The 21095-nt window shown below is 36.4% G+C and overlaps 6 protein-coding genes and 2 pseudogenes across 10 annotated transcripts in view; 5 read left to right on the top strand and 3 right to left on the bottom strand.

Annotated features, from left to right (window-relative positions):
• LOC104780680 (putative pentatricopeptide repeat-containing protein At3g49142) overlaps positions 1 to 2685 on the top strand; it is a 4148-nt gene extending 1463 nt beyond the window's left edge. Inside the window, exons 1-3 of the mRNA XM_019244672.1 lie at positions 1 to 641; positions 1318 to 1745; positions 1851 to 2685. The exon at positions 1 to 641 is cut by the window's left edge and continues 1463 nt beyond it. Coding sequence (XP_019100217.1) covers positions 1 to 620 — 620 coding nt within the window. The 3' untranslated portion in view covers positions 621 to 641; positions 1318 to 1745; positions 1851 to 2685. The remainder of the gene's footprint in view (positions 642 to 1317; positions 1746 to 1850) is intronic.
• Positions 1322 to 2685, top strand: LOC109125267 (annotated as a pseudogene).
• Positions 3123 to 3875, top strand: LOC104783908 (agamous-like MADS-box protein AGL97). Its single transcript, XM_010509009.1, has one exon. The coding sequence runs from the start codon at positions 3123 to 3125 to the stop codon at positions 3873 to 3875; it is 753 nt and encodes a 250-aa protein (XP_010507311.1).
• Positions 8058 to 11328, bottom strand: LOC104780678 (protein INVOLVED IN DE NOVO 2). 4 transcript variants are annotated; one of them, XM_010505199.2, is made up of 8 exons: positions 11218 to 11328; positions 10482 to 10894; positions 9577 to 10298; positions 9402 to 9491; positions 9025 to 9312; positions 8712 to 8921; positions 8389 to 8627; positions 8058 to 8292 (listed from the first exon to the last, which is right to left on the bottom strand). In XM_010505199.2, exons 2-7 carry the CDS (start codon positions 10879 to 10881, stop codon positions 8391 to 8393), a joined length of 1947 nt encoding a protein of 648 aa, XP_010503501.1. In that variant the 5' UTR covers positions 10882 to 10894; positions 11218 to 11328; the 3' UTR covers positions 8058 to 8292; positions 8389 to 8390. The 4 variants fall into 4 exon arrangements, with proteins under 4 accessions (XP_010503501.1, XP_019100218.1, XP_019100219.1 ...); XM_019244673.1 differs by having other exon boundaries at positions 10482 to 10889; positions 11218 to 11325; XM_019244674.1 differs by lacking the exon at positions 11218 to 11328 and adding an exon at positions 10995 to 11068.
• LOC104780677 lies at positions 12189 to 12745 on the bottom strand. Its single transcript, XM_010505198.2, has one exon. The coding sequence runs from the start codon at positions 12603 to 12605 to the stop codon at positions 12396 to 12398; it is 210 nt and encodes a 69-aa protein (XP_010503500.1). The 5' UTR covers positions 12606 to 12745; the 3' UTR covers positions 12189 to 12395.
• Positions 15191 to 18712, top strand: LOC104780675 (non-specific phospholipase C6). Its single transcript, XM_010505197.2, has 3 exons — positions 15191 to 16004; positions 16172 to 16674; positions 18146 to 18712. The coding sequence occupies exons 1-3, from the start codon at positions 15418 to 15420 to the stop codon at positions 18616 to 18618; spliced, it is 1563 nt and encodes a 520-aa protein (XP_010503499.1). The 5' UTR covers positions 15191 to 15417; the 3' UTR covers positions 18619 to 18712.
• On the top strand, positions 18749 to 20140 carry LOC104780673 (nuclear transcription factor Y subunit C-1-like). Of its 2 annotated transcripts, XM_010505195.2 has the most exons (2): positions 18749 to 19539; positions 19899 to 20140. In XM_010505195.2, exons 1-2 carry the CDS (start codon positions 18824 to 18826, stop codon positions 19900 to 19902), a joined length of 720 nt encoding a protein of 239 aa, XP_010503497.1. In that variant the 5' UTR covers positions 18749 to 18823; the 3' UTR covers positions 19903 to 20140. The 2 variants fall into 2 exon arrangements, with proteins under 2 accessions (XP_010503497.1, XP_010503498.1); XM_010505196.1 differs by lacking the exon at positions 19899 to 20140 and having other exon boundaries at positions 18749 to 19543.
• LOC104780674 overlaps positions 20342 to 21095 on the bottom strand; it is a 2460-nt pseudogene continuing 1706 nt past the window's right edge.

Below are 21095 nucleotides of genomic sequence, written 5' to 3'. Positions count from 1 at the left end.
GAGTTTGGGGAGCGTTATTAGGAGCTTGCAGGGTGCATTCTGATACAGACATCGGTCTACTAGCAGCTGATAAACTTTTCCAGTTAGCACCAGAGCAATCGGGTTACTACGTATTGCTTTCTAACATATACGCAAAGGCTGGAAGATGGGAAGAAGTGACAAACATCAGAGATATAATGAAGAGAAAAGGGTTAAAGAAAAATCCCGGATCAAGCAATGTTGAGGTCAATGGAGAAATTCATACATTCTTAGTAGGCGACAGGACTCACCCACAGTCCAATGAGATATACAGAGAGCTGGATGTTCTTGTCAAGAAAATGAAAGAGTTAGGTTATGTTCCTGATTCAGAATCAGCACTTCACGACGTAGAGGAAGAAGATAAAGAGACGCATTTAGCTGTTCACAGTGAGAAATTAGCCATTGTGTTTGCTCTAATGAACACAGTGGAAGAAGACAGTAATAACGCCATAAGAATAACGAAGAATCTTAGGATTTGTGGAGATTGTCATGTTGCAGCAAAGCTCATCTCACAGATAACTTCTCGTGAGATCATCATCAGAGACACCAATAGATTTCATATGTTCCGGTTTGGTGTTTGCTCTTGTGGTGACTATTGGTGACAGAGAAACTAAATGTTAAAGGTATTTTTCTCTTGCACTCGTGTTCTTTCTTGTCCTCTCGATATAAGAATTTCGGCGGATTTTGTTTTATATTTTTGTTGAGAAATTGTCCCAATTCCAACATATTTGCTTATATATGATTCTGAATAAACACATATCCATGATTTGTTTTTCCTGAATTTTGATTTGTTGTTCACGAACTTGATTTGTGTGTGGTTTTTTTTTTTTTTTCGTTTCTTGTCTCAGTGGTTATGCCTAGGTTAATTTTAATATCTACTGTATATATGTCTGATTCTGTGTCAACCTATTAAATATATTGTAGCTTTTAGATGTTCACTCATGAGAACAGATGGCTTTGTTGTATACGAGTTCTGCTACTTCACTCACAAATCCCTACACATTACCTAACAACAATGTGAGTACACATATGTCTGTATATGTCTTTGTCTCCTCTAGTTTTTCATTATTGTTGGGACCTTATGGGTTGTGTTAATTGTTTTCTGGTACGTATTAAGAACGTTTCCTTTTTGTTTAAAATTCCTATTTAATTGATATAGAAAAAACTGTTAGGGTTTCTATTTCTCTGTTTTCCTTTTGGTCTGTTTGCTTCTATGTTTTTTATATAGAGATGAAGATGCAAGTCTTGTTACGTTATTGTTTCTTCTCATAGAGGGTCTTTTTGGGTTTTTTTTCTCAGGTGATCCAATTAGTTGATATGGTGGGAATCGATTCAAGCCACTTGTTGAGAGGCAAGATCCTTTGCTTCTCCACCAGGTCTCTCATGAACAACCAGCATAGGACTACTACTAGTTCATTATCTCTTGACCAGATGAAATTTCGTGTTCCGAGAACCTTAGCTTTTGACTCATCCCGCGGGAAAGGCGAAGCTCGAAGTTGCAGCAGATTGGAAGCTACCTTTGGTTATAATGCCTCCACAGAATGTACCTTGAGTTTTGACTTTCCAGAGTCTAAGGTTGAGCTTCCTCATCTCGAGTCAGAAGCACACCTCTCAGGAAGCAATGGGGACAATAATGTGGCTAGTGTTATCAATAAACTGAATGCTCTCCGGTCACATCTACTAGTAGCAGAGAAGTGGAATGCTTCTCAAATTCATTTATGTGACAGGTCTACATTTATAAACTTTTTAACCATATTTTGTATAGTCTTGCATATCCATCTGCATTGCTTTGGCTTTGCCATTGCCTAACTTCCTAATACCATCTGTTGCAGGAAATATCTGGAATGTGCAACAAACTTAGTTCACTATATGGCTCTGAGGTCGCTGGACATTGAGCAGCTCAACAGCCATCTAGAATCTCTTGGTCTGTCAAGTTTAGACAACAACAACCTGGATGTTCTTTCCAGCCTTAACGCCTCTATTAGTCTGTTGATGAACAACTCTTCATACAACGACCACAAGGCTGTGACAGAGTCTTAGGATAATGCATTTCCCAAGAGCAAAAGTACTAAGAAGAATGATAAAGGGAAGGTATCATCACACAAAGCGTCATTACTGGGTAAAGTTCGTGAGGGAAGAAGGACTCATATCATGGTAACTGTTGGTGAAGAAGCAACTTTGAGTGAAACGTTTATAACTGATATTGTTAAAGCTGGCACTTCCATTATACGTATAAACTGTGCACATGGAGATCCGAGCATCTGGGGTGAGATCATCAAAAGGTTTAGAGGAGCTTCTCAGATGCTAGAGATGCCATGTCGCGTTCATATGGATTTAGGAGGACCAAAACTGAGAACTGGTACCTTAAAACCCGGCCCCTGTGTGATGAAAGTTTCACCAAAGAAAGATGGTTATGGAAATGTTGTTTCTCCTGCTGTAGTGTGGCTCTCTCTCACAGGAACAGAACCTCCTGCTCATGTTTCCCCAGATGCTGCTATCTCGGTCCAAGACGAGGATTTTCTTGCTGGTCTCCAACTTGGTGATTCTGTAAGACTAAGAAATATGATCAGATCATCATTGGCCCAAGTCAATAGCATAGTTGATTGTTTTAATTTCTTTACTTGTAAGTTTTAAGCTACATGGATTCAATATAAATGCTTATCTTTACATGCAAGAAAGAAGAAATGTTTGATTTGGTTTCACCAAGTTTTCTATGTGACAACAAAAGTCCAACGTTGAGAAGCTTAGCGTCAAACAAATACTACGATTGGTTAGCATAGTGCGACAGACGTTTTTACTAAAACCTAATTTACTTATCTTTTTTAAAAAAGTAAACAATTAAGTAATTAAACGCTTAATGTTTCCAAAAAGGAAAAGGAAAAGGAGTTCAGGTGATTTTTTTAGCGTTCAAGAAAAGGAAAAAGGAGAGTTGAGGCTAATAAATTCTCTCTATAAATACTACTATAGAGTATACATTGTTTCTCAACACAACAGTCGCAACACGCAAAAAAGACGAGAAAACCCTAAACTCAGTTTGTAAATTGATCGTCTCTCTCTGGTTTGTAACTCGATCGTCTCTCGAAAACAAACATCGATCAATAACAATGGGGGGCTTGAAGAGGAAAATAGACACGGAGAAGCAGATTGAGGGGAAAGAACCACGAGCTGTTACATTCTCGAAACGTAGGAAGGGCCTTTTCAGCAAAGCGTCGGAGCTCTGTCTTCTCTCCGGCGCTCAAATCGCAATCATAACTACTCCTGTTTCTGCTAATTCCCACAACTCTTTTTACTCTTTTGGACATTCCTCCGTGGATAGCGTTGTCGCTGCTTTCCTCGCTGATGAGACTCCGACTCCGACTCGGGATGTCGATGATGAAAATCTAGGGTTTTGGTGGGAAGACGAGAGTCTCGCCAAGTCGGAGAATGCGGAGGAACTGGCTGAGGCGATTGATTCCATGAAGAGGATGTTACACGATCTCAAGGAGGAGTTGCAAAGAGATGATCAACACGTACCAGTGGACGACGTGGTGGAGAAGGAGAACAACAACAACAACGATGCTTCTTCTTTAGGTTTAGGTTTAGGTTTAGGTGTGGGTGGATGCAACCGAGGGATGGAATACTTTGATCAAATTGATTCTGAGGTTGAGACGACTCAATCTCAGGCTATGCCGATGATCGATTACGTCGTGGGTGAAGGATGCAGCAACCAAAGGCTGGACTTTGATCAAATATTTGTTTCTGAGGTTGATGAGACTCAATCTCAATCTCAAGCTATGCCGATGATCAATTTGGACGACGACGAGTTCTTCTCTTCTGATTTCTTCAATGAACTTGATATTGATGCTCTATATGCATAAAGCCTCTCACACGTCTACAGCCTTTTAATTCCTAAAATACGCTTCTCACTACTAATTTGTATTCTCTGTATTTCTCTGCACTGCACTGTAATCTCTATTGTATTCTCTGTATTTCTCTGCATTGCACTGTAATCTCTATCTGTTCTTTATGATATTAGTTTTAGGGTTTAATCTTAAAATGTATTTAGGATATTATGATGAACTGCTTGGTTTATACTGAATAATAGATGTGAGAGATCGTAACATCCTTAAGAGTACTTTTTAGCTTTTTTTGTTCACTATTGTTTTCCCATATTTCTTTGTCAAACTGTATGAATAAACGCACCACAAGGATGCTCGAGAGTGTCAGCAATGAAACACTCCATACAAACTCAACTTCTTTCCAAAAAATGCTCAACTTATCGTCTTTCACTGGAACATAACAACCAGAATCTGAAGACTTTTATTATATCCATATGAATCTTTTAGACTTCTATAGCCTCTTTAGAACTATGTACTGAGAGCAGAGACATTTTTCTCTGTTACTGTAAACAATATCTTACGGATATGCATGAAGTCAGGTCAGTGACATATATTTCAATTGGTCTGAAAATTTATGGAATTGTAATGTTGCAGTACTTTTAAAGAAACAGAGTTGTGGTACCTGATCCTTCATCTCTGCCATTGCTAGCATCTGCAGGATCAGACAGTATTATAAAATGATGGTGACAGGATATAATAAAAGCTAACTGAATATGTATGTAGCACAAACAGATTTAGGTTTATGCATTACCTAATAGCTATAAATAGAATCTGAGCTGTCTTTACACAAGACTTAGGTTGCAAGATGTTTCAGTACCAGTTGGCTTAATCTCCATTTTTCGTTGTGAATCATGAGCGGAACTCTTAATCCTCGAATCAAAAGGGTTGTAAGAACAACGGATGCCCACCTGAAACCACACAACAAATTTTATGAAAACACAATATACATAGATGATTTAAAATAACAGATGGTCAAGTTTGGCTATGACAAAAAGACAAGTCACACAACATTTCAAGACCGTCTTTATCCAGTAACAAGAAAGTCATCCCAACACAACCTCCAAAACAAGAGTGCCTTTTGGGATTTCTTACCAGTTCAAGCCTGTGAACGAATGCACATTGTCACTTATTGTCAGAAACTTTGATGACTGTAGTGGTCTGTGAACCATCGAAATGGACCAAAGAATCAATAGTAGTGTCAGAAACTTTGATGACTGTAGTGGTCTGTGAACCCACATGTTCCACCGGACCACCGCCGAATCTATAGTAGCTCCAGCAACATCATTCACATCGCCGTTCTCATCTGAGCCTGGAACATGTGAAGTCGACATAGAGCGATGATATAGACACCAAAAGGATCACACAGAGACAAATGTGAAGAAGAGCTTCTGAGATGCTGAGAGACAATCATCGAGCTGGTAAAAGATCTCTGATGAAGAAAAGAGCCGCTACAAGATGGTTGGTAGCAGCGAGCATTGAACAAGGATCTGCGGGATAGAGTGTGTCTCAAGGCCATTACAGAATCTACTCAAAACCCTGTAAACAGTTTAGATAAGTGAGATTGGTATCAGAAGAAGCCTCACATTAGTATCTTTAACGATGAACAGTGCGTAGAGAATATAAACCGCTATAAACCCCAACTCTTCTTCTTCTCCACATTGTAAAAACGCAGAACACACAAAAAGGGAGAGATGAAAAACGAGAACTTAAGAGCCAACGAACACCAAAAACGCAGAACACAAAAAGGGAGAGACTAAAAACAAGAAATTTAGAGCCAACGAGAACACAAACGCATAACAGAAGAAGGGATAGACTAAAAACACATTCAAGAAAGAAGATTTGCTGTTTATGCTTAATCTCCAATCTCAGCATCGTGTTACCCTCTAAACGATTGAAACATGAACACATCAAAAGATCAAACCTTTCACTGATGGAGATCACACAGATCACACTATAACACAATGCTAGAATCTCATACCAATGCACCGAGCTAAATCTTCAAATTCATTGCGAATGGTTGGTAACTTACGAAGTACACATCTTAGGGACTTTTGAGGTTTCTTGATAGACAAGAAAGTTTTAAATAATCGTAAGAAAACGTATTAAACGTTGGACATCTCATTAAGTAGCTAAAGATCCTCGTTTGAGGTTGGTTAATTGATCTGCATCTTGGGGACTTTTGGTCAAGTGATGATTTTTCTAGTATATATAATATTTTTTTGGTAATTCTAGATTATTAGAAGATATTTGAATGTGTTTGATAATTGGTTTAAAAGAAAATAAGGATAAATGTGATAGTAGAGTTAAACAAGCAAAATATAAAATAATTGAACTTGTCACATAAACATGAAAAACTTTAAAAAAATGTTAAAAGAGAATATGCAAATGTTTAATTCATATAAAATTGAATGGTTTATATTTTAACAACTTATCTAATGTGCAATTAACATAGAAGATTTTGGAAACATAAAAATTTTAATAATAGAGAAATTGATTTATAAAAATTCGGTAACTCTAGATATTAGATGATATTTAAATGTGTTGGACAATTTGTTTAAAAAGAATAAGGATCAGCAATAATCTATTTGGAAAATGTGATAGTAGATTTCAATAAACTGAGAAAATTTGTGGACTTGCCACATAAACACTAAAAACTCTATTTGAATATATAGAGAATTATGCTGAAACTGTTGTCGCAGCCATCTTCCATCATGGAGAGAACATTATGGTTCCTACCCTCCTTCATGTAAGAAACCGTACTTTGGTCTCCTGTTTTCCAGCCGCGAATCCTAACCTTTATACTATCTATTGTAGAAGAAGTAATATGTCTAATGTCAGTAATATTTGAGGTTTTGGATACTCTTTTTTTATGTCAAAATGTCAATCAACTAAGACTATTCACCATCTACCCGACTTGCTCGTGGATGAGGTTTCGACTCACCATCTTCTCGTTTGTGGCAATGTGCCTTATCACTTTTGTCTCCGAGTTATGGATCTTCCGTGGAAGCTAGTATCTTATCATTTTATCTCATTCTCTGTTTAATGTTTTAAATTTTGTTGTACAGAGTCTTGGTTGGGATGAATCCTTAAACTATGTAACCCCCTTGATCATTTGAATGGAAAAACTAAGTTTATTGCCCTAAAAAATATTTTAGAGGATTATACAAATCCAAATACTCATTTAAAGTCACTGAAAATTACCCGTCAAGAAAAAAGCAACTAAAGTTGTATCCCACATAGACAATTAGAAAAAGAGAAAATCTCAAACTTGGTTATAAATAATAATATTGGTTGGTGATCAAGGCAAGTGAGTTCAAAGCTTCAAAACTTAGTGACAATTTCTTAAAGTGAATTTACTTTTTCTAGAGATAATCATATTATCTGAATAAAATAAAATTCTTAAATAGTTCATATAGTGTTAAAGCACTATATGACATTAGACTAAAGTTCACAAATTTGAAGCTAAGGAGTCATGAATATAGATTGCATGCTAAATTATGTGTTCCATAAATATATATATATATATATATAAAAGGTGTGAAAGAAAAAAGTGTGAAAACTAACAAGTGCGAACATTGAAAGCTGGGAGTACGACGAAAAAACACAATTCTTGGATCAAAATATTGCAACTTTTGAGATCATTAACAAATCTAAATAGTTACATGAAATAATAAAAACAATCTCATCCGTTATATTTAAATTGGCCCCTAAAAGTGGGTTTAATATAATTTATAAACATATAAATCTATGAAAATTTAGAAATCATAATCAATTACCTAGATTAATACTTGGAAGAGATGATTGATGCATGTATAAATGGAAAACGACACCAAACAAAAGTTAGATGAAGGAATCAATAAATAAAATAATCTAAATTTTAACAAAGATGAGTGAATCAATGTTGATTAATAAATCGAAAGAAAATAATACTCAAAAAATTTTAAAACTTAGAGATGTGAAACAATCTATATATATAAACAAAAAGGTGTAAAACAAAAAAAATGTGAAAAAAAAAATAGAAAAACTAAATAGTGCAAACATTGAAAGCTGGAGGTAAAAAAACACAATTATTGAATCAAAATATTGCAACTTTTGAGATTATTAACAAATCTAATGAGATAATAAAAACAACAATTTCCACCCCTAAAAGTAGGTTTGCTATTATATATAGATATGTTACATTTTATTACTCGATTGTCCAAACTACAGAGGTCAAACTCATACAAATGTTACAATGAAACATCATGCAAGACATCAAAGCTGTGTCCATTATTTCACTGAATTCTAAGAAGAAAAACAAATAGAACCCATCACAGTTCCATCGAACCAAACACATTTCTCTGCAGCTACATACCGCAATAGCTTTTTATTCAGTTCCCTGTCCGTCTTCTTGCAGCTGCAAAACAACAATCGAAATCCGAACATGAGCGTAAAATATTGGCCAAAAGAACCATACTTTTTGTTCAAGTAACTAATCAAATAGGTTTAAAACCTTCAGGCCATTCCGCGCTTGCGTTTCGCTTTTTCCCATTGATCAAGTAAACAGGTGACACCTTCTTCAAGTGTAGCCTTCCTATCTTCTTTTATGTTCCATAGCTCTGATGTAATATACCTTCCACTCGGGTTATACTCGTTTATCTCCAACAAAGCTTGCGTTACCGCATTGTATGGACCATCTCCCAAATCTTCCTTCAGCTCCTTCAGCTTTTCATCTGTCTCATCAATCACTTCCTATACCCAATTCACAACACAAATCTTTCAGAGAGATTCAACAGAAACCAAAACACCAAACCCTAGTCGAGAAGGAAGTCTTACCACTTCTGTTTCTTGATTTTCAAGCTTAACCCGCTTGTATGGTTGCCAATCTGGATCTTTGAGATAGCCTTCCCAAAGTTGGAGGACATCAACTGCTCGGTCTTCAACATCTTGCTGACAATACTTTTGCTGCATTGCATCCATGAATGGTTTCGTCACGAGCTCTCCCATTCTCTTGACACCGATATTTGTTTTCCATTCTCTCATAATCTACAAATGACAATGAAACAAATAAACCAAGATTTAGGCAAAATTTTCAAGCTTTGTCAGAGCTATTCTATATGATCCAAAAGAACAATACTATGATACATACGTTTACCAATTCTTTACGAGCTTCTTGAAGCTCATCATTGGTTCTGCGCTCTCTTAGGATAAGAGTTTGGTTAAGTTTATCGAGGTCTGAGAGTTCTTCTAACTTCTCATTTAAATCTTTATAGATGGTTTCCACCTTTTGCACAATTTCAGCATCGCCATCTGATCCCATGTGCTTCATCACATTAAGCTGTCCTTTCAACTGCTCAACCTCTAGCTCAACTGCTTGTTTCTGATCTCTTTGTCTTTCTAGTCTTATGATTTTCTCATGAAGCTCCTCCTTTTGCCTCTGTTAAGTACACATCAACACATGGTGTTTCTCAATAATCATGATTACAAGCCAAACCATTTAGAGAAAAGAAGACGAAAGTTACTAACTCTCTGATCATCTGCCAATTTTTTAACATCCTCGTCAGCCTTTTGTTGTTCCATGGTTGCTAGTTCAAGAGAACTATTCTTAGATGCATTCTGATAAGAAAAATGAAACATTTCTTGAATTTAAGCCTACAAATATTTGTAAAAGAGAGATATAGCGAGTAAGTAAACATAAAACCTGTTCAAGATCTTCAGTCAATTTCATTCTCTCAGCTACATTGTGCACTTCGCGCTTTGCCAACTCAATACCTCTGATTTCGAGCTTCTTCTTCTCGGACTCCAGCAGCATCTTCTTCTTCGCATGATCATCAACTATCTTTTGAACGTGACTAAATGTTCTCTCTTGCATAGCATTCAGCTCTCGGTAATGCTTTTCTTCATTCTTTTCCTTCTCTTCCATCAACTGATTAAGTTCCTTTGACTTCACTTTACACAGCTCCTCCATCTCCTTCATGTCTTTTTTCTTTTCTTCCACAAGTTGTGTCAGATTCTGCACAAGTCTTTGCTGTTTCCTCGCCTCTTCTTCCGTTAGCTCAGCTATAGTTTTGAGATCACCCGTCTTCCTCAAGTTTTCTCCGATGATATTATTACCGTTATAATCATCAGCTCGAGCAATCCACGCGTAAAGACCTGATTTTGGACAGCCTTTTTTCAACCAGTCCTTTTTACCATGACCGTCTACTCGATAAGCCTTGTCAAACAAAAGAGCATTGTGAAGTCCATTCCAATCTTTGTTAAACTCAACTATTGCTGTTCCTGAATGTCCCCAGTGACTCCATAAAGGACGAACTCTAGTCGGATTAAACCCTCGTTGAATGTACTCATCCCTAAGCTTTGATCCACTCTCACCCGCAGATCGACCATCCACTCCCTTTGTAGTTGGTATATTAACCACAATACCTGTTTCAGCCACATTGCAGTTCAATTCTTAGGACAAAGTAATAACCTTTCGAGACATATTCAAGAAACCGACATTGCAATTCAATCTTTAAGGATAAAGCAAGAACCTTTGGATGCATATTCAATAAAACTCCACTACTCCAATTCTCATATCTTAAGATAATAAGCTAACAAAGTATGTACCTTTCCAAGGACACACGAGCTTCTCGTCATGGTCACAATCTTGAATAGCATTTCCGTTTTTCTGGCGCTTAGCGGAAGGCTCTGCTGCATCTGAAGCTGAATCAGCAAGATCTTGTTGAAGGTACTTGACAAGAGCAAGGTGGCTTGCTTTCTCCTTGGCACTTTTTTTCTCAGAATTGCTATTACCAACTCCAGAAGCATGCTGAAGTAGATCTTTGTACTGGAAACTCGGTTTCTTCTTGGTTGGACAGTAAGGACAAAGAAAAGCTTGAGGAGAGAGTTTCACTTTAAGCTTCCCACCTTTTAGATTCAAGTACATTTTGTCTCCATACTCATCCATTTCAGATTCACTGATATCTAAATCTTCATCATCTGAGCTCAATATCACCGTGCTCCCCATCTTGTTTCCTTTGCTTAGGGAGTTAGGGTTACAAATCAAAATTGAAATCAATTAATTAAAAAAAAAACATGATCTGCTTTTGATTTTTCGACAATGCAACTCAATTCCATTACCTTTTCTCCCCAAATTTGATTCCTTTATAAAGTTAATCGCTTCTTCATCATAATTCTGATTTGCATGTTTGATTCTTTTATGTATGTTTGTTGTAATCAAAGAGACAGTGAGTTTTGAAATCAAACGAGATCGATCTTTAAACCCTAAATCTCTGTTTTGTCTTGACGAATGTGGAACCAAGAAGAAACAGAGTAATTGGGTGGGAGGGAGGGAGAAACTTACAAGAAGAAGGCTTGGAGAGTGGGTGCCCAGTGATCCGGAAGATGATGATGAAGAAGAAGAAGCTCTCTCCTCTCTCTACACTTGTTTATGTGTTGTCTTTGTAGGGTTGAAGAAAATATATGTCCTTTTCTTCTTTTTTTTTATATTCCTACTTTTTACATCAAACATAAAAATAAAATTTAAAAAGTCAATAAAAGTAAAGATGAGAGAGAGAACACATCGAATATAACGTCTTTCGTTCTATCCAAAATCAACTTTTTCATTTTTTTCTTTTTTTTTTTAAGTAATTGTGGGATGAATTTTTAATTTTGTTGAAATTACATGTTTTTTTAAATTACATTTTATCTTGATTCTCAATAACGTTTCTTGGAAAAAGTAGAAACATTGTTTAATGCCACACACTGCAATTTACAATGAGCTAATGGAAGGAAACATTTGTGTGTGCTCGAATGGTGTCGACGCGCTTTACTTACACGCATTAACGGGACTGACACACTTGTGAGTTTACATCGTAACGCAGCGAGAGACATCTTTACAGGTGTGCGTAACTGTGTACTTCAACGTTCAATCACATCACATGAGGATCTAATACGATAGAACCGGCTCATAATAACAGACGAAATCACTTCTTCCAGATGGGTCATATCTTGGCCCATTAAAAACTTAAATTTTAAAAAGCCCATCGTTCTCACAACCCTTTTTACACATTTCTTCTCACAAACCTTTTTACACGCCTAATAATATTATTTCTTTGGCAATTTAACCAAATCCAACCAAAAGAACTCAGATATGCATAAATGAGTAACATAACCGGGTTAGTTAGTAAATTGATCCCAAATTTTGATTCGGAACCCAATGAACTAAACCGGATTCTAAACAACCTCATGCAATTTAATCAACGCATCATTATCAAACAAAATCACTAACCCAAAACCAACCAAGTTTAACCAGAAACCAAACAGAGCCACAAAAATCAAAGCCAAACAGAACAGATATTTTGGAGATAACTTAATGCATCATATATTCATATTGAAGTACTCAGACTTTCACATGTTAACTTTAACACCAGACACAGAAACAAAATATATAAACAAATACAAAAAAAAGATAGGAAGCAATTTAAAAATGGAAAAACATAACTATGAACCAAACCAACCGGGTCCGGAAGAAATTACGAATTAACCGGTGTAAATGTGGAGACGAATGGCGATGGTGAAGATGGTGATGAGACCGAAGAAAATAATGGTGTGGACGAGAATGGACGCACCACTAGTCTGCATATTCCCGAATTCGACGACACGACCTCTCCCCGGAATCTGAAAGAGAAGTCCCGGTGTCAGAAGCACGAACAGTATCACAGCGATCACTACAGGTCCCCAATCCGCCATACTTTTCTCCCACTAGAGAGATAGAGAAGAGACAGAGATATAGAAATAAATAACACAGAAGTTAGAGAGACGAAATGGTTTTGAGAGTTTTTGTTTCGTTTTGAAGATGCCGAAACTTCCTCGTGCGGTGTGTAAAAAAGAAACGGCCGGTGCCAATGTCACGTGCGGGATACGTTGTTTTCGAAGCATATGGCACGTGAGTCCGTGACTATTGTGACAGTTAATGTGCCGCCGGTTAAAATCGAAATGGGCTGACTTAGGATCCAATTCAGTACTGTTTTCTCGATTCGGCCCAATATAACATTTTACGAAAACGACGTCGGCTGTGTTTTTATACACACAATCTACAATTTTTTTTGTTTAAAACAATCCGCTATATAATATTATGGAAGTACACAACTTTGTTTTTAAGACTATATAATATTTATAGATTCATTATAAAATAGATTATAGATTAAATATAGAGTAATTACAAAAAAAAAGTTATAGATATAAATTGGTAATACAATTTACAAAAATAAAATCTTTATTATTTCATGTATTATTATATCATATATACTATTAGACATAAAAATATATTATTAGGCCTAAAAAGAAATAAAATCTTGGTAATTAATCACACTTAATCGTGATTTCCGAGATCTTATTCGGAATAGACTTTTACGAAATTTATTCTATGGTGTACCACGAGTTAAAATATCACGCGACGGGGATATAAGGCATGATGTGTTTGAGTAGATATTAATATAAATTTAAAATGTCATTAATTTGGTGCTACACGGGTAAAATATCAATATTTCGTTAACAATATGAATATTAGGTTAATAGACATATCTAATTAAATTAATACTATAACATAAAAAATAATATGTGGTATAATGTGGGTTAAGTCATAGAATTAACAAAAAAATACAAGTATAATTTTTAAACACTAAACAAATCAAATAAAATTGGTAAACAATTTTTTTTATCAAATAACTTAGCCCGCGGTATACCGCGGGTCAAAATCTAAATCTATTAGAATATATCTAACAATATATATGTTTTTCCATAAATTATATTAAGCATATGATTTCATGTCATAGTGTTTCATCCAAAAAGAGAAGAAAACTATTAAAACAAATAAAACAATCATATGATGTTTTAAATAAAAATTACAAAATAAACAAAAGCAATTTCTACCCTGCTCTAGCACGAGTCCAATTCTAGTATCGTTAATCCCGATGAAAATAGATATCATATAGTAAGTAGCAACAACAAAAAAAACCTAATGTACCTTCAATTGAAGTTTCCTATTTTTTTACAATAAACTACTAATCATTTTTGTTGCTTGTTGCCAAGATGGATTTTTAACTTTCTTAATCTCTTGAATATCTTCCAATCTACTTTGCGGTCTTGCACCGAGTCACAGACCTATACTTCCTCTCCCATTCGGGAAACTGTGATGAGTCAGAGAGATAAATTATACTTTGGTTAAAAGCAAAACTTAGAAGCTTATGACCATATATTAACATGATATGAATGTGTACAGTTCACACGACCAAATCTAGTTGATTGTTATGAGCCGTTAACACTTCACACTACTGGCAAGCTCAATGGCAAACTTGTGGGCGATTGGTTTCAATTTCATTCCCTTGTATCTTTCTTCTTGTTAGTTTTATCTTTTTGGTTCACATCCTTTATTCGTACACTTTTCGCTCTTGTTTTTTATCGGATGTCTCCGAAGGAACACACTTTTCGCTCTTGTAATTAGATAAGAATCATAAGATCATAAGAGCAAAGAAATGTAGGTGTTCCCTTAAACATCTTCTAATGTCACAAAATAAAAATACGACCATCTAGCACATAAGTGCTGAGATTTTTAAACCGCTAAACTTTTTTTTTGGGTATGTAAAAGCACAAACATTTTATTTTGGTATGAGAAAAGCACTACTAGTAACTTAACTCCCAAATTTTAATTTTTTTAACTTTTTGATAGATTTAGGAATGCTTTAAATTATTTATTTTCTTTAATGGACACATTAGACAAAAGTACCTAGCATAATGATGACTCCTTTATTGGTAAGACATACTGTATTCAAAAATTTAAACTACATTCTCATTCTCTCAAGACTCTCGGTGCAGAGAATTTATACAATAGTCCTAAATTAGCTTATCACATCAGATCATTCCATTATAGAAATTTGTATAGATTGTAACTAGATCCAAAATAGATAATTAAAAGTTATAATATATCATTTGTCAATATCTCACAACTAGTAAACTATTTAGAACTCTAGGAATCCACTTGTAAAACATCTACAAGAAAACAACATCAAACCCAGTGGTTTTCTCAAAGCCATGTCTTCACGTGCATATGTATTTCCAAAGTTTAGCTACAAATAATAAAATCAGCCTATATTTCGGAATTTCATTGACCGAGTAAATCATTTTTTTTGGACAAACTGACCGAGTAAATCTAAAATCTCGAGTTTTAAGTTATTTTTTTGCAGTGAGAACAGAATCTTCTTTTACAAATCGAGCCCACCTAACATCAAAGCCAGTAGTAGTGGCAACAAATATAAAAAGCAGTAACTATCCACCATAGCTTTTCTTGCTTCATGCTCTCTACACTTCACATTTACCCAAAACCTTTATAATTCTTTTGTTTTTTTCCTTTCACTTTTCTCCTTTTTTTTTTTTTTTCAAAGAGACAAGACAATTATCTCCACCACTGTCTTTTATGTTCATTCAAGAAACCAATCTTTAAAGGCAAAACAAAACCACAGAATCAAATCCTTCACAAAACAAAAGCCTAAACCCCTTCAATGAAATGAAACCATCATCAGTTTCAAGATTTTCTTTAACTTTCTCACACTTACTCACACTCTATTGTCTTCTCATACCAACCCAAGGATCTCATCAATGGGAATCACCAATCAAAACCGTCGTCGTTCTAGTCTTAGAGAATCGATCTTTCGACCACCTCTTGGGATGGATGAAGAAATCAGTTAACCCGACGATAAACGGTGTAACGGGTCAAGAATGCAACCCGGTTCCGAACTCTACACAAACCATATGTTTCTCTAGTGACGCTGAGTTCGTGGATCCGGATCCGGGTCATTCGTTTGAAGCTGTTGAGCAACAGGTTTTCGGATCCGGTTCCGGGTCGGGTCAGATCCCGTCGATGATGGGTTTCGTCGAGCAAGCGCTCTCCATGCCGGGGAACTTGTCGGAGACTGTGATGAAAGGCTTTAGGCCTGAATCTGTACCGGTTTACGCTGAACTGGTTAAAGAATTTGCTGTGTTTGACCGTTGGTTTTCTTCGATTCCTGGTCCGACTCAACCGAACCGGTTATTTGTTTATTCGGCTACCTCACATGGTTCAACAAGTCATGTCAAGAAACAACTTGCTCAAGGGTACATTATCAAACTCTTTCTTCAAATATCTTAGTAACTAAATTAGCAATAATCTCTAATTTTGGACTTTTTAAAAATATTGTTTTACGTAAAGTAACATAAATTACCATTTTTCTTATATAATCATTATTGTAAACCAATTTATGTATTATAATTTGATTTTTCAGGTATCCACAAAAGACTATATTCGATTCGCTCCATAGCAACGACATTGACTTCGGAATATACTTTCAGAATATTCCGACCACGTTATTCTACCGTAATCTCCGACAGCTAAAGTACATTTTCAATTTGCATCAGTACGATCTGAAATTCAAGAGAGACGCAGCGAATGGGAAGTTACCGAGCTTAACCGTAATTGAACCGAGGTATTTCGATCTCAAGGGTCTACCGGCCAATGACGATCACCCGTCGCATGATGTGGCTAATGGTCAAAAGCTGGTTAAGGAAGTGTACGAGTCACTTAGGTCGAGTCCACAGTGGAACCAGACGCTCCTAGTCATAACTTATGATGAGCATGGTGGGTTCTATGATCATGTCAAGACTCCTTATGTCGATATACCAAACCCGGATGGGAATACTGGACCGGCTCCTGGTTTCTTTAAATTCGACCGGTTAGGTGTTCGGGTTCCTACTATCATGGTTTCGCCTTGGATTAAAAAAGGAACCGGTTAGTTCTCTTTTCCTTTTTATTATTGTTAATTTATGTTTTCTCTTTGATAGTTTTATAAATTTGTTAGTGTTCATTGCTTTTTTTGGGTATAACTTTTTTGGTCAAGATTATTATCATTATTATTAAAAATATACGATTTTGAACATGATTTAAATAGATTTGAAACTGTTAACAAAGGGGAAAACAAGTTTTATAACGTTTATAGTAGGGCTGGGCATTTGGGTAACCCGTTCGGGTTTGGGTATTACCCATTCGGGTTCGGATAAACGGGTTTAGAAAAATAGAACCCATTGGGTATTTTTAGATATATGGGTTCGGTTCAGTTTGGGTATTATCGGGTTCGGATCAGTTTGGGTTACAAATTTTAAAACCCGATTAGTACCCGAACTACCGGGTACCCGAAAAAATATAATTAAAATTAATTAAATTTAAATAAATTTAGTTAAATTTTGATTTATGCGACAAAATATTTTAGATATTTTGATTATTTTTGATATTTAGGTATAAAACTAAATAAAATATTCAAAATTATAATCATAATTTTGGGGTAATAACATTATATTAATGATAAATATTAGAAATATGTTCGGGTTTAATGGGTACCTAAACAGGTATCGGATATTACCCGACCCTAACCCAAACCCACGGGTATTAGAAAATAGAACCCAATAGAGTTTTATAGACAAACCCATACCCAACCCAAATCGGTTTTTCGGGTTGGGTTCCGGGTTGTGTATTCGGGTACGGTTTTTATGTCCAGACGTAGTTTATAGGAAGTAATTTATGCCTATTGCATATATGTGTAGTGTAACCGTTAATGATATTTACTATGTTAATTTTTTTTTTTACATACTATAGTTTTTCTTCACGTATGAATTAATTAAAGCCATTAGTTAATTTGAGAAAACTATTTATTTCTCAAACCCAAATAAGAAAGTCATTTGTTTCTCATGTGGTTCCACTTTCTACTATTATTTCCGACAGTCTTCTAAACATTTGTTACAAAATTTAAGTCTGCAAAAAAACAAATCACATGGATAGGATTTGTGACAACTATAAGATTGAATCCATTAATTGTGGTGGAGAAAATAATTGAATATGTTTACTATTCCATTCAGTGGCGGATCTAGCCAAAGCTTTGATCAGGTGCAAGAAGAGCAAAAAAGTTGTTTTAAAGAGAATTTGAACCCTTGACCTCTAAAATTATGTGGTGCATTCATTACCACTACACCACTTTTATTAATAAGTTTAAGGTAAAACCAAAGCATATTTATATTTCATCTGGTGCAGTTGCACCACCCCCAACCAACGTGGGTCCGCCCCTGATTCCATTTAAAGATGTAATATTGTAATATGTCGGCGTCGTCGCGTGACTCGTGTTTTCAACCATCATCTGATCCCATTTGATTAATTTAGTTTTATGATATAGTTTAATAACAATCTCATATTATTATGTCTTTGATTGAAGTGGTGAGTGAGGCCAAAGGACCAACAGAGAGCTCAGAGTACGAACATTCGTCAATACCAGCGACCATAAAAAAACTCTTCAACCTCTCTTCCAATTTCTTAACACATAGAGATGCATGGGCTGCTACTTTCGAAGACGTTGTTTCTCACTTAACCACTCCTCGAACCGATTGCCCCATGACTCTTCCTGACGTTGCACCCATAAGAGCCACTGAGCCTAAAGAAGACGCAGCGCTTTCTGAATTTCAAGGTGAAGTGGTTCAGCTTGCAGCTGTTCTCAACGGTGACCACTTCCTCAGTAGCTTCCCGGACGAAGTAGGGAAGAAGATGACTGTCAAACAAGCTCACGAATACGTCAAAGGAGCTACATCACGGTTCATTAGAGCTAGTAAAGAGGCATTGAAGCTTGGTGCCGATAAATCTGCCATTGTCGATATGCGATCTTCGCTTACTACACAAACACGCAACCTGTAAACTGATTAAAAAAAATATTGGTGTGATTTGATGTTTGGAAACTGGAATTAAAGAACAATGTAATAGACCAAATTTAATGTTAAGTGTCATTATATTATAATCAGCTACATCGCTGTCCACCTTATCCACTTGTACCTCAATCCCTTTGGCAAAAAAGCCCATTTGATCCAAAAAAAAAAAGAAATCACAAATCCAAAACTGACCAATGGACACCAACAACAACAACCACCAACCACCTCCATCCGCCGTCACCGGAATCCCTCCGCCTCCTCCTCCACCTGGAACCACCATTTCCGCCACCGGAGGAGGAGCCTCGTACCACCACCTTCTCCAACAACAACAACAACAGCTCCAATTGTTCTGGACATACCAACGTCAAGAGATCGAACAAGTTAACGATTTCAAAAACCATCAGCTCCCACTCGCTAGGATCAAGAAGATCATGAAAGCCGACGAAGATGTTCGTATGATCTCCGCGGAAGCACCGATCCTATTCGCCAAAGCTTGTGAGCTTTTCATCCTCGAGCTCACCATCAGATCTTGGCTTCACGCTGAGGAGAACAAACGCCGTACGCTTCAGAAGAACGATATCGCCGCTGCGATTACTAGGACCGATATATTCGATTTCCTTGTCGATATCGTTCCTAGAGATGAGATTAAGGACGAGGCCGCCGTGCTCGGTGGTGGCATGGTCGCTCCTCCCACCTCTAGTGGCGGGCCTTACTATTATCCGCCGATGGGGCAGCCTGCAGGTCCTGGAGGGATGATGATTGGGAGACCGGCTATGGATCCGAGTGGTGTTTATGTTCAGCCTCCGTCTCAGGCGTGGCAGAGCGTTTGGCAGACTTCGGCGGGGACTGGTGATGATGTCTCTTACGGCAGTGGTGGAAGCACTGGTCAGGGGAATCTCGACGGCCAAGGGTGAGTTTCATTTTTATGTGCAATGTAGTTACATTGATGATCATTTTAGGGTTTTAGGATTTGGAATGATAAAACAATCTCTCTAAGTCTGCTTTGATTAATTTGGCTATTATCATGTCACCATTTGCAATCTTTAGTCTAAGATTTGAATCATTGATTGTGAAACTAAGCTCATGAGTATGTCAAGGAAGTCACTTTTAGGTTCATTAGGGTTTTAGGATTTGGAATGATAACAATCTTCAAGTGTGCTGATGTATATTGTATAGTATAGTCTCTTGCTCTTCTGCTGGAATTTGAATGGATCAATGAAGTATTACTCCTTAATGTATCTTTCAATGTCTTTTGTATTATGTTTGCAGTTAAAAGCTCAGAGTATATCAGATGATGTGAGTTTACCCTGCTGCTTGAAGACAGCAGATGTTATTAGTCGACCTTGCCTTGAATTTTGGATGTGTCTAATCGATTATGCCTGAATTCGATTTAAAAGGCTTTACATTTAAAAATAGAGTAAAAAAACTCTTATTTCTCTCTGTTAACTTATATGTTATTGCAGCAAAACAATCACTCCTAACTATATATCTAATGTGCAGTTTCTAATTCTCGTATTTTGCTCCTCTTTCACCTCTTCTTGGGATGAAACATATCTGAGAAAATGCAGTCTTGTAACTTATAAGGTTCTTTTCAGAGGTTTCAGTGTTTGTAAAAGCTCAAGCAAACTCAGTCTGAACAAATGTAATTTATCCAGCTTGGTTCTGTGTAAATGTGTATCTGTATATGAACTCGTGACATAGTAATATGGAACTAGCAGCGAAGAATATCTGTTATTTAGTTGATGATTAAATAATACAAACAGCTTATTTATATAAAGCATGTCACAGTAGTATAAGTTGTTTTTTTCTCAAGATTTTTGTTTTTGTAGGCTTTTAACCCTTTGACAGGTATATTGATCTTTCTCTAACGGTAGCTTGCGCATTCTTGAGGCACCTTTGGATATCGCTGTCTGTCAGAACAATAGTCATAATCCAGGTACATCTTCCTTGCGTTTATGTACAGTTTCTTCTCTTTAGAGCTTAGCTGTTTGCGATTCCACCAGAATGAAGGATCAGTGCATTTATCTATTCCCATGAAGTCAGTTTTACACCCTTCAATCTTTGATGCCTGGAACTTAGCAACGTAAGGCATCTGCTTTGGGTCAATAACCGATCCGTTTTTTACACTTCCCATTAGGAACATTGTCTGCACCGATGGGTAGTAAATATTTGGTTTCTTCCTGTACACTCTGATTGGTGTATCGTCGACATAAAACCTGAAAATGTGGAAATACTTTTTCTTTGTTACTGATGTCAATCAATGGATTAGGGGATGATCTGACAAAAGTGTTATAGGATACAGATACTCACACAAGTTGATTTGGGCTCCAAAGTAAACTGTAGGAATGGTAATCTTTGGTTGGATCAAACCAGAGACGGAACCTTTGATCCTTTCCTCCTACACCGTACAGATACATATTCGTATTCAGCAAATACGGTGACCCATTCCTTCCCAATATCTGGAAA

Source organism: Camelina sativa, chromosome 4 (assembly GCF_000633955.1).
Source record: "Camelina sativa cultivar DH55 chromosome 4, Cs, whole genome shotgun sequence".
Taxonomy (NCBI): domain Eukaryota; kingdom Viridiplantae; phylum Streptophyta; class Magnoliopsida; order Brassicales; family Brassicaceae; genus Camelina; species Camelina sativa.
This window is presented reverse-complemented; position numbering and strand designations above follow the sequence as displayed.

What these genes read in the sequence shown, in the direction of transcription:
- LOC104780678 (XM_010505199.2), bottom strand. Translation starts at nt 10,881, where the DNA reads ATGGGGAGCACGGTGATATTGAGCTCAGATGATGAAGATTTAGATATC. An exon ending in GCTCGTGTGTCCTTGGAAAG is followed by an intron (nt 10,299 to 10,481) that starts GTACATACTTTG and finishes TGGCTGAAACAG; the next exon opens with GTATTGTGGTTAATATACCA. An exon ending in TGACTGAAGATCTTGAACAG is followed by an intron (nt 9,492 to 9,576) that starts GTTTTATGTTTA and finishes TTTTCTTATCAG; the next exon opens with AATGCATCTAAGAATAGTTC.
- LOC104783908 (XM_010509009.1), top strand. Translation starts at nt 3,123, where the DNA reads ATGGGGGGCTTGAAGAGGAAAATAGACACGGAGAAGCAGATTGAGGGG.
- LOC104780677 (XM_010505198.2), bottom strand. Translation starts at nt 12,605, where the DNA reads ATGGCGGATTGGGGACCTGTAGTGATCGCTGTGATACTGTTCGTGCTT.
- LOC104780673 (XM_010505195.2), top strand. Translation starts at nt 18,824, where the DNA reads ATGGACACCAACAACAACAACCACCAACCACCTCCATCCGCCGTCACC.
- LOC104780675 (XM_010505197.2), top strand. Translation starts at nt 15,418, where the DNA reads ATGAAACCATCATCAGTTTCAAGATTTTCTTTAACTTTCTCACACTTA. An exon ending in AAGAAACAACTTGCTCAAGG is followed by an intron (nt 16,005 to 16,171) that starts GTACATTATCAA and finishes TTGATTTTTCAG; the next exon opens with GTATCCACAAAAGACTATAT. An exon ending in TTGGATTAAAAAAGGAACCG is followed by an intron (nt 16,675 to 18,145) that starts GTTAGTTCTCTT and finishes CTTTGATTGAAG; the next exon opens with TGGTGAGTGAGGCCAAAGGA.